The sequence below is a fragment of the Sesamum indicum genome, linkage group LG3 (genome assembly GCF_026168435.1).
Source record: "Sesamum indicum cultivar Baizhima isolate 11 linkage group LG3, ASM2616843v1, whole genome shotgun sequence".
Lineage (NCBI taxonomy): Eukaryota > Viridiplantae > Streptophyta > Magnoliopsida > Lamiales > Pedaliaceae > Sesamum > Sesamum indicum.
The window spans coordinates 15,716,851-15,732,433 of NC_142659.1; the positions used below are offsets into that span (position 1 = coordinate 15,716,851).

General features: G+C 28.9%; 2 protein-coding genes across 2 annotated transcripts; one reads left to right on the forward strand and one right to left on the reverse strand.

Moving 5' to 3' along the window:
- Positions 1-875: 875 nt before the first annotated feature.
- On the forward strand, positions 876-1,908 carry LOC105157670 (dehydration-responsive element-binding protein 3). The gene has a single exon (XM_011074106.3). The coding sequence runs from the start codon at positions 1,023-1,025 to the stop codon at positions 1,668-1,670; it is 648 nt and encodes a 215-aa protein (XP_011072408.2). The 5' UTR covers positions 876-1,022; the 3' UTR covers positions 1,671-1,908.
- Positions 1,909-13,469: 11,561 nt separating this feature from the next.
- Positions 13,470-14,465, reverse strand: ENODL7 (early nodulin-like protein 7). Its single transcript, XM_011074107.3, has 2 exons — positions 14,010-14,465; positions 13,470-13,886 (listed from the first exon to the last, which is right to left on the reverse strand). Exons 1-2 carry the CDS (start codon positions 14,197-14,199, stop codon positions 13,549-13,551), a joined length of 528 nt encoding a protein of 175 aa, XP_011072409.1. The 5' UTR covers positions 14,200-14,465; the 3' UTR covers positions 13,470-13,548.
- Positions 14,466-15,583: the final 1,118 nt, after the last annotated feature.

Below are 15,583 nucleotides of genomic sequence, written 5' to 3' on the forward strand. Positions count from 1 at the left end.
ATTCAATTTTAAGGAGTGTCGATGTATTTACCCTAATATTTAATTTCATCACCTTTGGGATAAAATTGTTTTGAAGTTTTCAAAGTAAATTTCGTTATTTGAGTATTTTTAAAATCGTAATTTGCATTTTATATTTAGAAACTTTATTTTTTCAAAAAAATTTGACTAAATTTGCAATGTGAGTTTATTTAAATTGATTGGTAATAAGTATGACACTAATGGAACAAATAGGGCAGTGTTAGATTTCAACTCTAACATGCCCAAAACATAAATAGGGCAATACTATGATGTGATATATGTATAGGGAGTATATTATTATTATTAGTACCAGCAATTCTTAAAATAGTGAATAATTATAAGTAACTCATTTTTATTTAAAAAGTTATAAAATACCATCTCCTGAATTTAATATCTGTGTAACAATTGGTCTATTCTATTAACTTTTTATCTAATTTTTAGTGTAAACTGCCAAAATATCTTTTTAAATTATAAATTAAATTTTTATATACTTTTTAAAAATTTATGAGATATTCTTATGAACTAATATTTTCAATGAATTATTTACTTTAATAATCCACCATAAGATTTTTTTATTTATATTTTCAAATATATTTGTTTGAAGAAAAAATCAACATAATAATTTTTGAAGTTATAAGAGTATTTATAATTAGAGAATGAGGATAGAGAGGAATTTATTTATATAAGTTAGGAAGGTTAGAAATTGTGAAAATGTATGGAATTATCCCCCAATCACTATCACACTCCAACGTACACTTGATAATTCGTGTCTTTAATATTGCCGGATTTTGATGTTTCCCCTTTTTGCTTCAAAAATCAAAACCACACACATATTTTTGCTTCTATCATATTCATATTCATACCTCAACTCAACTTACTCTCCCTTCTCCCTTCACTATATAAATTATAACTTAATTGCACCCACCTCACTTCTCATCCCTCCTCCCACTTTCTCTCTCTACACTCCATCTCCATCGTCCTCACCCACCATTCTCAGACCAGATATGCCTGAGCCACCACCCTGTTCAGCCTCTTCAGCTTCATCAGCGTCCTCATCCTCCTCCGCTGATAACCCGTGTCAAAACAAGTGCAAGAAAAGAGCTAGGGATAGTGGGAACAAGCACCCAGTTTACAGAGGCGTGAGGATGCGCAGCTGGGGGAAATGGGTCTCCGAAATCCGCCAGCCTCGGAAGAAGTCTCGCATTTGGCTCGGAACTTATCCGACCGCTGAAATGGCGGCGCGGGCCCACGACGTGGCGGCTTTGAGCATCAAGGGAGACTCGGCGATTCTCAACTTCCCTCAGCTAACTGAGTCTCTGCCCCGCCCCGCTTCACTCTCGCCCAGGGACGTGCAAGCCGCGGCGGCGAAAGCCGCGGCTATGGAGGAGCTCAGCCCGTTGTGCTCTTCTTCTACGGCGAGTACTACGGCGTCGGATGAGCTCGGGGAGATAATTGAGCTGCCGAGTTTGGAGGGGCGCTACGACTCGACCGAGTCGCGGAGCGAGTTGGCGGTGGTTGACTCGGCGGACGGGCTGCATACGCCGTGGTGGGAGTTGGATAAGGACTTCTGCGAGTATTTCTCCGATGAGTTGGCCGGAGGTTGGGGGAGTTTGATTTCATGCAGCTTTGAAATACGGAAATGGGCTTGCTAAAGCGTGGACGTGTGCCTTGTGCTTTCTTGCTTGTACTTTAGATGTAGATGTCATGTACGTACAATTACACGTATATTGTACAAATTACGGTTTTTCCTCCAAAAATTATTTCTGCTTTTTTAAATTATTTTTTATTTTTGTGAGATTTAGTTCATCGATTACACTGTAAATATAAATGTATACATACTCAAAATATTTCCAGTATATATCTGGCAATATAATTGTGCTAATTATGCTATGCAGTCAAAATTGTATTTTATGTTTCATAATTAGCCTTTTATAATTTTAATTTTATTAATTCTAAACTCACCATATTGTATTTTATAATTTTAATTCCAAACCTTAATTTCATTAAGTTTCAACAAAAATAATGTTACTTTCCCTCCAGACTTAACGGAACTAGCTCGTGTGATGTGTGTGCTATTTTTATCATAAATTTAATAAAATTAAAATTTAAAAAAATTAAAATTATAAAATATAATATGACAAGTTCGAAAATAATTGGATCAAGGTCGGGAAAAAGCTAATTAATGGGATGTGAAATACAATTTTTTTTGGTACAAAGACAAACTCTGAAGTCCAACGAATAAGATCATGACATCCAGAATTTACGTAGCAAATGAAATCACGAGTTTAGTTAATAATAATTTGCTCCCATTAGAGAAAAGAAAAAAGCGTGTGAAGAAAATCCTTAATTATTGTTACACCTTTTTCCTTGGCACTAATTATGTCATAGTCTGTGGATTTTTGTCAAGACTAAGACATTTTCTTAGGATCCATTTGCATTTGACATCGACTATTTGTTTTTCCTGTTCCTTCTCCCATGTTCTAACACCTCAATTCTTCTCAATGTCTTCTTCTTCCTTTTCTTTTTTTTTTTTTAAACCTTGAAAATGTCATTTTCTGGTGTAATAAATATTTTTTTAGGATTACATTTTATAATCTGAATAATGATCGTTTTTATATTGACATTTATTTATTTTTTTGATTGACTTATCATCTCAACTTTATGAAAATATTTTTGTAACTAAGTATTTTATCGAAGAAACATCATATGCAGTGTACATGTGATATTTAAGGGTTATGCAATGTGATATTTTTTGAATATACACATCATATAATGATTTTCCAATAGAAAAATTAACAAAAAATGGGGTCATATATGACAAAAGGCAAATTTTGCAAAGTAGACAAAATAAAAAAAAAAAGAATATAAAAACGAGTATAGTTCAGATGGCAAAATACAATTTACCAATTTTTTTATAATACAATTCATTACATCATTCAATAAATTCAAATTTAACTGTAATACACTTGTGTTGTAATTAATGTATAGTTTAGAGAAAGTGACGAATCACATGTCAAGAGTATTTTACTTGCTTTTATTTGTTTAATTCGACCAAATTTAATTTGAGCAAGAAATTTTCAGAAATAGACATACACCAAATCAAACAAGACCTTAAACTTACCAATCAAGTATAAAAAAAAAAATACATACTTAAAACAAAACTACCTCTGTAGAAAATTTAGTCGCGAGTTGTAATTTTATTTCATTTATATTTTTAATATAAAATACATTTATAATTTTGTTTTTCTATAGAATTTATTGATTTTTTTGTAGATCGAATTAAATCTCGTAAATTTTACAATTAATTTATTTACATTGGCTAAATTTACATTTTTTTTTATTTTTTTATTCATAGAGTTGGTGTGTCATACATAGAATCAATTTTTACCCTTATGGCTTATATATATATATATATATATATATTAACCGACATGTGCTAAAAAAGTAATAAAAAGAATAGTATAAAATGATCCAACTCATGCAATTAGAATCGTATTTTTAATTATGACAGCTAGATGCACCTAAGTTGTCAAAACAAACTCGTTGGGTAATTATTTTTTTAATATGCGCTTTTGGTATATGATTGAATGATTTTGAGGTACATTTGAGTGATGATAAGGGGAAGATATATATGTAGGGGTAATGGGTAATCATTGTCGACATGCCCTCACCATATCCCTCCACGTAACTCATTTTACTTTTCTTTCTCCAAGTTTATTGCCTTGCCGATAACCACATTTTAATTAATTTTCGGATAAATCACAACCATCTCCTTAATATTTATTATAATTATAATTAATTTTTAATTATATAAAAGATCATAAATAATTTTTTTATTATTATCGATCATCTAACAAATACTCCTCGTGACAGTATATTGTAATGAATATTTGTTAAACGATCGTTAATCACTATTAAGTGATAATATTTTTTATTTTGTCACTGTATAATTATTAGTGACAAAAATTATACATAAAGTTGTCACTGAATACAATAAGTGAAGTAACGACATAATTAATATAGTAACAACTATTATTTAGTGTCACTAGGCTGCCACTATAACATGAATAATTAATTGTATTTAGTGACGACTTTATGCATATTTTTTAATCATTAATTCTTGCTAATAATAATTTTATAATAATAACAATAAAAAAAATACTAAAATCATGAAATTCATTATTGTGAGAAAACAAACTTTTCTGTCCCTTAATATATATAATTAATGACAATATTAAAATTTTAACTTGATTTTTTATGTCACCAATCTTTTAGATTTTTATAGTGAGTTTTATAGGGTATTTGTGGTTTTTCAACCAATAAGATGGTATATGTAATCACAATGAACTTCGGGCGAGTCCCCGTTGTAATTTACTCTTAATTTTTTAAGTTTTTCTTTATCGAGGTATCAAAATTAATTATTTTTGTTAAATAATAAATTTATTTTTTTATTTTTTGGAATATATTAAAATTAGAAAATTAAGATTATATGAATAAACAATAATATTAATTATTTGTTGATGTCATAAAAGCAAAGATTGAGATTGATGTGCTGAATTTTCCTGTTCAAGTTGAAAAGAACATTAGATGAAAAATAAGGAAAGTTTTTAAAATGCACTATTTTACCAATATTGGGAATTTCCTCACTCACTCTCTCTCTTTCATCACACACAAAAGATGCAGGAGACGTACATATGACGCTGAAATTATGTCAAATTTAATTATTTTCCAAGAAAGAAAAATACCTCCAAAAATCATGAATTTCGTGTTAAAAAATATTTTTTATGTTAATTTCGAGTAGTTTTCAAACTTATTTTAAAACGAACTCAATATAAATAATAATATGACGAGCGCAAAATCCAATTCAATCTCGCCCTTTTTCTTTTTTTTTGAAGTGGTAATTACATTGATATTTTAATAAATTAAAAGAATCATACGTTCAATCAATATAATTAAGAATAATAGAATGAATTACAATAAACTTACAGATTTATATTGATTGAAATAAACACCCGCACGTATGATGAGACTTAACTTTATTCATGGGACCTCTTCCTTTTAAAACTCTCCGAAACCCATATAAAAATTGATAATCATTATACTGCAGATTAAAATATCTACTAAAAGATATAATATGATATTTTCAATATTTTTTATTTTTTTAAATATTCCGAAAATGAAATCGTAGGGGCCCTTAAGATTTCTCATGATCGAGTAAATAACGTGACAAATAAAAGTAAGCTATCGTCTAATATATGTTCAAAAAAATTAAAAAGAAATTACTTTATTTATTTGAATAATTCTCACATCATTGAAGAGAAAAAAGCAAAATAAAATAAAATGTAATTTTTTTAAAAATAAAAAATAAAAATAAAAGATTGAAAAGAATGTGAGAGGCTGTGGTTTGTGCACGTTCCAATCAGTCGTTCTCACAAGTGCTGGCACTTTGGCTATTCATTTCAGACACACTCAACTAATTATGCGGCATTTGAAACCACTCTGAAATATCATTCACTATTTTTGTCCCTTTTTCCTTTTTTTTTTTAAGAAGGAAAATTATTATTATTAACATATAGTCATGAATAAAATATAAAAGTTTTTAAATATTAAGATTACGAAACTTTAACTTTAATTGATGTAGACAAACATCACACATTATGTAACCTCATTTCCCTGTCGATGTGTTTTTTCAGAACAAAACCGTTAGGTATCATTTCACATAATATCAATGTGATCGGCATAAAATTAAAGAAAAATTAACTTATTGTCAAAATACATATAAAAAACAGATGAAAAGAAAATAGATTGTTTGATTTTCTTATGTCGAATATTATAAATTGTATATTTTTTATAATAGTTTCTTGTCTTGTTTACTTGAATATATTTGATTATTTAGAAATATTAATGTCTTGAATTTATGTTTAAATTTTATCGTATTTTATTAAAAAAATAAATAAAAGAAACTTATTGAATTGACCTCTCTTATTTTTGTTTTTTAAAATATCCAAATAAGAAACAGAAGTGGACAAATTCACTTAACCATTGCAAATAAATTGTTAATTTTTCTATTTATGGATTTTATCTATTTTATTTATATATACTAGCAGATGTGACGCACTGTTCTTACATGCATATAATAAATAATATTTTATATTTTAAAATATATTATGAATAAGAAAAAGTATATATAAACCAACACATCAAATTTCTCAAAAAAAAAAGAAAGAAAAAAGCAACAAACAAAAAAATAATCAATTTAAAAATATTATTAATATAATAATAAAATTGGTGTTGCGATATCATAACCGCCGTTTACGAGATAAAAAACTCTTTTCTTTTCGTTTACGTCCCTAATTTTTGTAACTATTGTGATAAGATGAAGTTTCACAAATACTGAGTCATGTGGTTCAAAACGTGCTGAATTTGCTTTTGGCTAATCATAACAAGGCTTTTTTCCGGCCAATCAACAAAGAAATGATGTTTCCATTCAAATTGTTGTCAATAATGACCACGGTTTTTTTATTAATTATTTTTATAATTAAAATAATAATTGTATTATTATATCATCATTTTAATAAATTAAATAATATATTGATATTCAATACAATTACTACGTTAATACAATAAGAACTGTGAAATAAAATATAATAAATTCATATAAAGTGAAACAAATGCCCATATATTTGGTGGGCCTCGAACCCCTGATCTCAAACTTATTTAATTTTAACCACTTAGATTTAAATATCATTGGTGGCTAGAACTTAATTAATTGTTAGGATTTATGGGTCACGTCAAGATTGCATGTTGAAAATTGAGCAATTATATTAATTAAAAAAATTATAGACTAATAATACAATCATTATTCTGAACTAATCAATGATATTTATATTTACTGTTAGAGATATTAAATATTAAAAGGATAATTACGCTCCTTCCATGAGGTTTAATTTTTCAAACCACATGGTATTTACGTGTAATTATATCAAATTTTAGAGGACGGGAGTATAATCATCATAATATTAAATGATTCTCGTCTCTAATAAATTAAGGTTTTAAATGATGCAATCGTTCAACATATAGAATACTTCTACTCAAGTAAATTAATAAATACACGATACAATTGAAAATTCGAGACTTGTAATTTAGAGGGTGTTTGGGGTGAGCTTATAAGCTTTTTAAAATATCTTATAAGATGCTTGAGAGTTTATAATTTCAGTTGCCAACTTATTTATAAAATCTTAATTAACTTCTTTAAATTAATTATAAATTTATCATTACTAACATCTTATAAAGTGTCCAAACACATCGTGAACTTATTTTTAATATAAGATCTAACATTGATCCTATAAGCTCTAAAAACATCTTATAAAATGTGTGATCAACTTATAAGATCTTTTAAATAAATCTAGCCAAACAACCCCTTAGTTTATTTTGAAGCGAAAGAGTGGACTATTATTTCTTAAATAAACATATTGCAGTCATCAATATCAAAATATTTATATTTAACAGCAACCGACAACTATAATAATCATACACTAATTATCAATATAAGATAATCTAATCAACAACTGTTATTAAAGTAGAAAGACACCTACAATTAAAATATAATAATATTTCACATATTGGTAGAATTTGAACTCATAACCTTAAAATTATGGGTACTCAATATTGCTAATTGACCGACACTTAATTTATTGAAAGGGAGAAACTGCAAATAATGGGTATACAGCATTCAGGACTAATTAAATCAACAAGTTGGGGAAAAAAACATTAAAAACAGTGAATTAGGAATCTTGAAATAACAACGTTTGTGTTGATAAATTATTGAACTTGCCAAACTGTTTTAAGATTCGCAGTTGCCGTAAAAGTTCTGTTTTTGATTTGTGTGTTTTCGACAATTATCATGTGTTTCAATATTTTTTTTTTTTTTTAATAATTCATTTGACACTAAGGAATTCAAACAATTCGGGCTGCTAACGAGGGCTTAATTCAGTAGTCAGATTGAAACATCATAATTAAACTTTAAATATTATAAATGTGGATGGTTTTTCTATTTTAATATATTTATTCAACATTTTATTATTATGGTAGTTACAATAGGCTCTTATGAGGTTTGTCGTAATTATAAATATTCACTTTTTATTTGAAAAATTACAAAACACTCCCTAAAAATAATGACCGTCTAATAAATACTCCTTCATCACAGCTTATTGTAAGGGGGTGTATTGTTATACGGACATTAATTTCAGGAGGTGTTTGTAATTATGATAAATCTCAATAGAGTTGAAAATGGTTTATTTTTGTCACTAATTAATTAAAAAGAATGTTTTATGATGGACAAAATTTAAAATTTATATAAATTTTTGCGACTTGATCATTTTTCTTTCAAATCCTAATAGGCTGGGCACAACTATACGTAATTAGAGAATTGAAAGTGTAAGTGTAATTCTAAAAGATTTTTTTTGAGAAAAATTATAATTTTATATTTTTATAGGGATCTAATAATAATTAATGAAAAAAGAAAGAAAGAAAGTAATAGGACAGACATTCTTGAAGGTTTTCAGAGTAGATTCGGTGACTTAAAATAATCCCAAAATTGATGGCATGTGAAATCTTGGCTTGGCTTTGAAAGTTTTATTTATTTATTACATCATTTTCAGAGTCACGTTCTAAATATTGTTTTTTAAATAAAGTCTTTGTTTTTATGTGAAGAAAAAAGTAGACAAGTCAAAACTACAAAATTTTCATACCAAATTGGAAGCTGTCACCTACACAAAATTGCTTTCTGGGAACAGCAAAAACAGCTCATTTTTTGCTCTTTATCTCCTTGTTTACATTCATTATATGCTCAACAACCAGATTTCAACTCATCACTCACATTCAACTCCACTATGTATGATAATCATTCATTATTATTATTATTATTTTGATGTGGTTAAAATAATACAATTCTTCTTCTTATTATTATTATTTAATCATGATTGATTGCCAAGATTAAAAGAAATGTTCGCATTAAATAGTTCTTGACCACAATCATGCAGTATTTATTTGTCGTAGTTGATCTTATGAGGTGGCTAAAACGGGTGAATAGCAATTTACCTCTCTGTGATATTAAAAATGAGCATATTAAAAAAATCTAGCAATTTACCCCCCCTGTACTTTTTAAAATGAAGTAATTTACCTCCTTGTATCATAGGGGGTGAGTTGTTGTATTTTAAAATATATAGAGAGGTAAATCTCTATTTATTTTTTTATAAGGGGATAATTTGCTCATTTACGATATCACAAGGGGGTTGCTTGCATGTTTCCCTGGCTAAAACATTAACAATTGCTTAAAGCCATGACGGAAATTTTTTCCATGACTAATAACTTTTGTCATGATGAGTAAGAAAAATATTTGTATCGAGTGTTGCCGCTTTTAGTGCATAAGAAATAAAATATAGACAATAATAAGTTTTTTTTTTAGTATTTGATCTAACCTCAGCACTTTTAATGCAATCTATCTATAAATTAATCATCAATTAATGCAGTGGATAATCATGTGTTTTGCACCTGATTACTTAAAAGATTTGATCATATTAATTCCTTCTAGAACCCTGTTGATATGTTGCACGATTAGTGTTACAAATGTTAAAGACTGTTTGCCAATATTATAATTTTTCTTTTTTCAGACAACTTAGTTGTAGGGTCATATATATATGTTCAAGAGATATATGTTTTCTTGAAAATAGACAATACTAACAACTTATGCATAATTAAATTAAATAATACCAAGAAACACAATGAGCATGCATGCATACCTCACTCATTCTGTTAAATCAATTAATAAAAATTCGGTAAGACATCATTGTCATGAAAAAAGAGAAAAAAAATAAAAAAACAAAGTAATTAATTAATTAAATTTCTTTTCAATATCCAAATTAATAGATATATTGATTAATGTGGCTTAACAAAACACCACAAAAGTTGCTAATAAAATCTAATTTAATTGACAAAACTGAGGCCTCGTGATTTTGAGATCATGGGTTCGGTCCCACTAATGATAATTATTGGTTATTTAATACATATTTAATATTAATAATTAATGTGTAGATTCTTTGAGTAAATTAATTATAATCATTAATGTCAAATATCAATGATTATAATAATCATACACCAATCGTCAATATTAAATAACTACATCGAGTCAACAACTACTACTAAAATAGAACTACACTTACTATTAAAGTAGAATAACATATCATACTCTGGTGGGGTTCGAAGATATAATCTTATAGTCATGAAGCCTCAACTTTACTAATTAAATTAGGCCCCGTTGGCGTGACTATTGATTTACACCAACAAAAAGTTGGTCGAAATTGAAAGGTGATTGATGGAGTGATTTCTTGTCAAATGCAACCGACGACAATTAGCAGGTAGGGCACCTCCATTAACTAAGTTTAATTTTCATTAGGGATCTTTGATTATAATGATTTCTTGAAAAGACTTCCATTTTTGAGCTGCAAGTCACCATATATTATAATTAATCATTCTCTTTTAACTTCTAGCTTTGATGTTCATTCTCTTGTCTCACTCATCTTAGGCCAAATTGCAAGACATCAATTTTATTTTATTTATTTTTTATGATTGATAAAATATTTGAGGTGAACCTTCTTATGTAATTAGTTCATTATTTTCAATGTAATTATTTAATTATGAGTCAATCAACTCCACGTAATTATTTATTGTCAAGAAATTGTAACGTTGTGTTTGGATTTTAAAACTTATAAATTAATTTATTGGACTTATTTGGATAATTTTAAGTTATATGGGATTCGAAATTTATTTAGAAACCTACTTTGATCGCCTGTAAAGTTTTATTTAAGGATATGATATCTGCATCTCTTGATTTATGGTCTATTTATATAAAATCACTCATGTTTTATAAAAAATTACATGTATGATCTATTCATCAAAACTTCAGCATCATTTACACGAACCATCCATACATTTTGAAAAATTAAACATATATTCCAAAAAAATATCAATATCACTGCACAAACTACCCATACTACCTTTTTGGCTGTCAGGAGTGGTATTTATTCAAAAAAATAAAAATGATTTGTGTAGATAAATCATAGCGCAGAAATGTGAAGTGATTGTTACTACAATTATATATTAAAAATACAAATATATCACTAATTATTTACAGTAACGAACTACATAAAAATTCTTGGCAATATTAACTTCTTTTATATCAAATTATGTCAAAAATTAGATTATTGTCAGTTAATTTATATATCTATTTTATTATTAAATGAAAATGCCCTTTTGTGTCCTCTCTAATTATATAATCTTTTATTTTTTTTTTAATTTTCTCCATCTTTTCATAATCATCAAATTGTCTACTCTTTTCAATATTCAGTAACTTTAATTTTTTTATAACATTTCTAATATCTTTAATTAAAATACAAATTTAAAAATAAAAATTGATTTAAATTTTTATTTATTTGACTATGCACTCTGATTTGAACGTGCCACAGTCATTAGTATATAACAAAATTGTGGAAAATGACATTTAATATTTCATTATAAATATTAATTTTTGTTTTAATTATTTGAAAAATCCCACTTAACATTAAGCTAATTGACATGAAGGTTTGGAAGATTTTATTTCACTATTCTGATGATTTTAAAGATTTGAAAGATGAGAGACAGAAGCAAAGGGACAAAGAGTAATACAAGCTTGTTTGTTTGAATGATGATCAAACCCTAATCGCCCCTCTTCATTACATTATGAGGAATCTTAATTATATTATCCTCATAATTACATATTGATGACTCATTAATCAAAAATAAAATTCATAATTATTTCAGTTAATGGGATTCTGTCTGGGCAATTAAGGTTGATCAAATTAATTAATAAGTGATAGTTAATGTAATGATAATGTACTTAAGCATCGTTTCTAAAAAGGGAAGAATTCAAACTGTTTGACGCGCAAATCATACTCAAATGTGTGTGGACAATTAATTTTAAATTTTTGAAACCAAATATTACTTTAAAGTGCAAATTCCTTAAAGTTGATGTGGTAAGTTAACATAAAATGAATTTTGATAGCAAAATAAAAAAACGAACATAATTCGAATGACAAACGTAATTTACTATTTATATTACTATAAAAAATATTTATTCTCACTCACAAATGACAATTTGAGAATCGTTTATACAAACTTTTTTTATTTTGTCGATAATATTCAATAAATTAATTCACTTTTTATTTTTAAATATAATGTATTGATTTCTATAACTTATTTTTTTTATAATATATTTTAAAATATAAAAATTATTTATTATATGAACGTGGATGGCAGAATGGCTAGTACAATCAAGTTATGGGCCACAAACAATGGCTAAATAAAGTAAGAAAATGTTATAAACTATTGCTTTCTGGGCATGGACTGTTATGGGCCATTAGGCTGAATCAAGTTGTAAGGGATAATCATTTAGGGCCCAAATGAAAGCCCTAAAATCAAAGCGTTCGGCAGATTACCCCTAAAATCCAGTTCGCAACTGCCCCAAACTCATCAGTAAGCGGTGCTTGCACTCGAGCGTGACAGCCCGGCCGCGTAATTCCGGCGGTTTCAGTTCATTAGGTTCCATTGCTCAGCTCCTCTGCTGAATATCTTAATTAATTGGGATTCTGTTGCTGTTCGAGAGACCGGTGAAACGTAAATTAGTGGGGGCGATGAAGTCTCCAAGATGGGGTTATTTTCGGATTATTACCGGTACTATACTCGGGGGGATTCTCGGATTCTACTGTATGCACCGCGCTGAACTCAAGTACAAGGTTTTATCCTCTTCTCTGATCCAAACTCTTTCTTGTTCTTTTTCCATGATCTGGGTTTCGTCCTCTTTTGAGTTGACGTTTGTGTTTACGTTTGAGCAGGAGATGTGGAACGAAAGATTGAGGAAGTACGAGGAGGAACTGAATAAAAGGAAGAATCAAGAGGCAGCCAATGAGTTTCAGGAGTCCCTCTAATATTGCCCTTTTTGTTCCGCTTACATTCTGTGATTTCTATGAGTTTTTCTTTCTTGTATCTTTTACGCATTCATCACTATTATCAAGAATGTCGGAAATTCTGGTGTTGATGTTCCAATTAATAATACATAATCTGATGAAGCCATTGATGCCCTGCGCTTAGCTTTAAATATTCAAGAGAGTTTGATCATATTGACAAATTCTGCCCAAGATTTTGTGTTAATTTGCTGTGCAATCCTGCTTATACAAATAACACACAATTTCTCCTGTTACATGAAAAGGATATTTCATATATGTAGCAGGATGCCTCGTTTTCGACTGTTCTGAGGTATATAGTTTCGTAATTAGTCCTGCAGGTGTTACACTGACTTAGTTAGATGAATGACACATAACCAGTCGGCCAGCCGCCGTTAACAATAAAGTTACCTACATGTTAAAGGAGGCAGAAGCAACTACATGAAATAAAACCAGTTCTTGCACAACCAATAATGATCGTCAACTCTAAAGCTACCTACATGTTGAAGGAGGCAGAAGCAACTATATAAAAGAAAACCAGTTCTTGCACAACCAAGAATGATCTTGCTCCAGAGAACAGTGATGGTGCAGGGGGTGCATCAGAGGACTGTGATGGTGATTGAGAATTCTGGTGGAGCGGTATCACCTCGACTGTCACTCTTTGCCCGTTTTTGCAGTGATCTGGGTCGGCACTCACGAAATATACCAGACCGAGTTGCTGCAGTTTGATCACGGTGTTGCCGTCATGGAAGAATGAGATGGGGTGGCTTGAGTTGCAGTGATAGTATCCCCATTTGTCCACCACCTGCACCGTATCATTCTTGTACTCGAAACCTATAGGGGTTAAAGAATTAGGGCTCCGGTAAAACTGGAACACAACGTTAACTGCATTCCTGCAACAACAATACATAGAACAATGACAAGAGTTGCATGTAAAGAGACAAACTTTTAACTTACGGAGAGAATCTCCAATGTGGAATTTCTTGGTTGCAGCCCACCGGCTATACATTTCAGTTTCATTGGCATTGGGCTGTCGCCAACCCTCATTGCCACCAACCTTGAACTCCTCCGCCGTGGTTGCCGGAGCAGAACTTGTTATGACCAAAATAAACAGAGTGGCAAAGCAAAACCTCATAAATGAAGCCATGTTCTCAATTCTCGCAGTATTTTTGGACTTCGACCGAGGTATTATCGTAATTCTAGGATTGGACACAGATTATATAGAGGTGGGGGGGTGGACTGGAGATGATCATGGATATTCAAATTGGAGAGTAACTGGCGGTAGACGTGGTGGTGCATGGCGGTTAATGGTGGTTAAGGGATTTGGCAGAAGCTATGTTTGACTTGGTCTAAGCCCAGACATGATTATCTCACTGATCCATGTGGTTGGGCCATCACTATTTAATGTTTTGGGCTTTTGTCATGCAGTAGCCCATTTCTTTATAAATCATAAATGGGCCCTTAGTCTCATATAAGTTTAGTCAGAAATGAAATTTACCCTCCATCTATTTGAAAACAGAAAATCAAATTTTTAAGTAAAATTTAAGATAAGTTACAGCCACCTCTCCTAAAATTTGATATGATTATAAATACTCATTGTTGCTTGAAAAATTATAAATATCTCATAATTTTAAAATCCGTCTAACAACGAGCGTCTTCTGTTAATTTTCATTAGTTTTTTTATCCAATTTTTCTATTGAACTAACCAAAATATCTTTTTCAATTGTCAATTATAATTTTATGGCATTTTTTTAAAAAAAAAATGAAACATTATTATTAACTAATATTCTCTATGATATATTTTATTTTACCCATCTTAATTTTTTATATTTTTCAAAAAAAATCAATAAGGATAAAATATCAATGTCCACTTACCGTCTAGGAACATAATTATTTTATTTTAGGGGGGTATTTATTTTTTTTTTAACAATATTAGTATATTCATAATTACACCAAATCTCAGAGGAGGTAGTTGTAATTTACCTTAAAATTAAATAAACTAAATTAATTATGTTCTGGTATTAATTCGCTAAAAACACTTTTGTTGAAATTAACGATTGTCTGACAAATACCATCTAGAATAAGTTGTCATGGGGAAAATTTTAAAGATGTATTTGTAATTTTTCAAATAATAAAAATATTTATAATTATAATAAATTTCAAAAGAGCTCATCGTAATTTCTCCTTATTATAATTTTGTATAATTGGTTAATTTCATTAAATAAATGGATAGTGATTTTCTAATTAATTTGAATTTTGACTCAATAGATTTCATAACATTGGGGTGTGATTTTGATTTTTATTAAAGATTTTACGATTTATCTTGGGGGATTTATTAGATTAATATACATATAAAGATTTATCAAATTTAACTAACTGAAATAATTAAACTTCTTATGAAGTATTTTATTAAAAAATTAATTAAAATTTTAAATTTATTGATAACGTTCTTTTTTATCTTTATTTTTCCTATGTAATTTATTTGTTTATTTTTTTAATTATGAAGTTATACTTAGAAAGTATATTTAATT

Bases quoted from the DNA above. Each gene is read 5' to 3' on its own strand.
- ENODL7 (XM_011074107.3), bottom strand. From the start codon at position 14,199: ATGGCTTCATTTATGAGGTTTTGCTTTGCCACTCTGTTTATTTTGGTC. The intron at 13,887-14,009 runs GTAAGTTAAAAG...TAACCCCTATAG, and splicing joins CCACATTGGAGATTCTCTCC to GTTTCGAGTACAAGAATGAT.
- LOC105157670 (XM_011074106.3), top strand. From the start codon at position 1,023: ATGCCTGAGCCACCACCCTGTTCAGCCTCTTCAGCTTCATCAGCGTCC.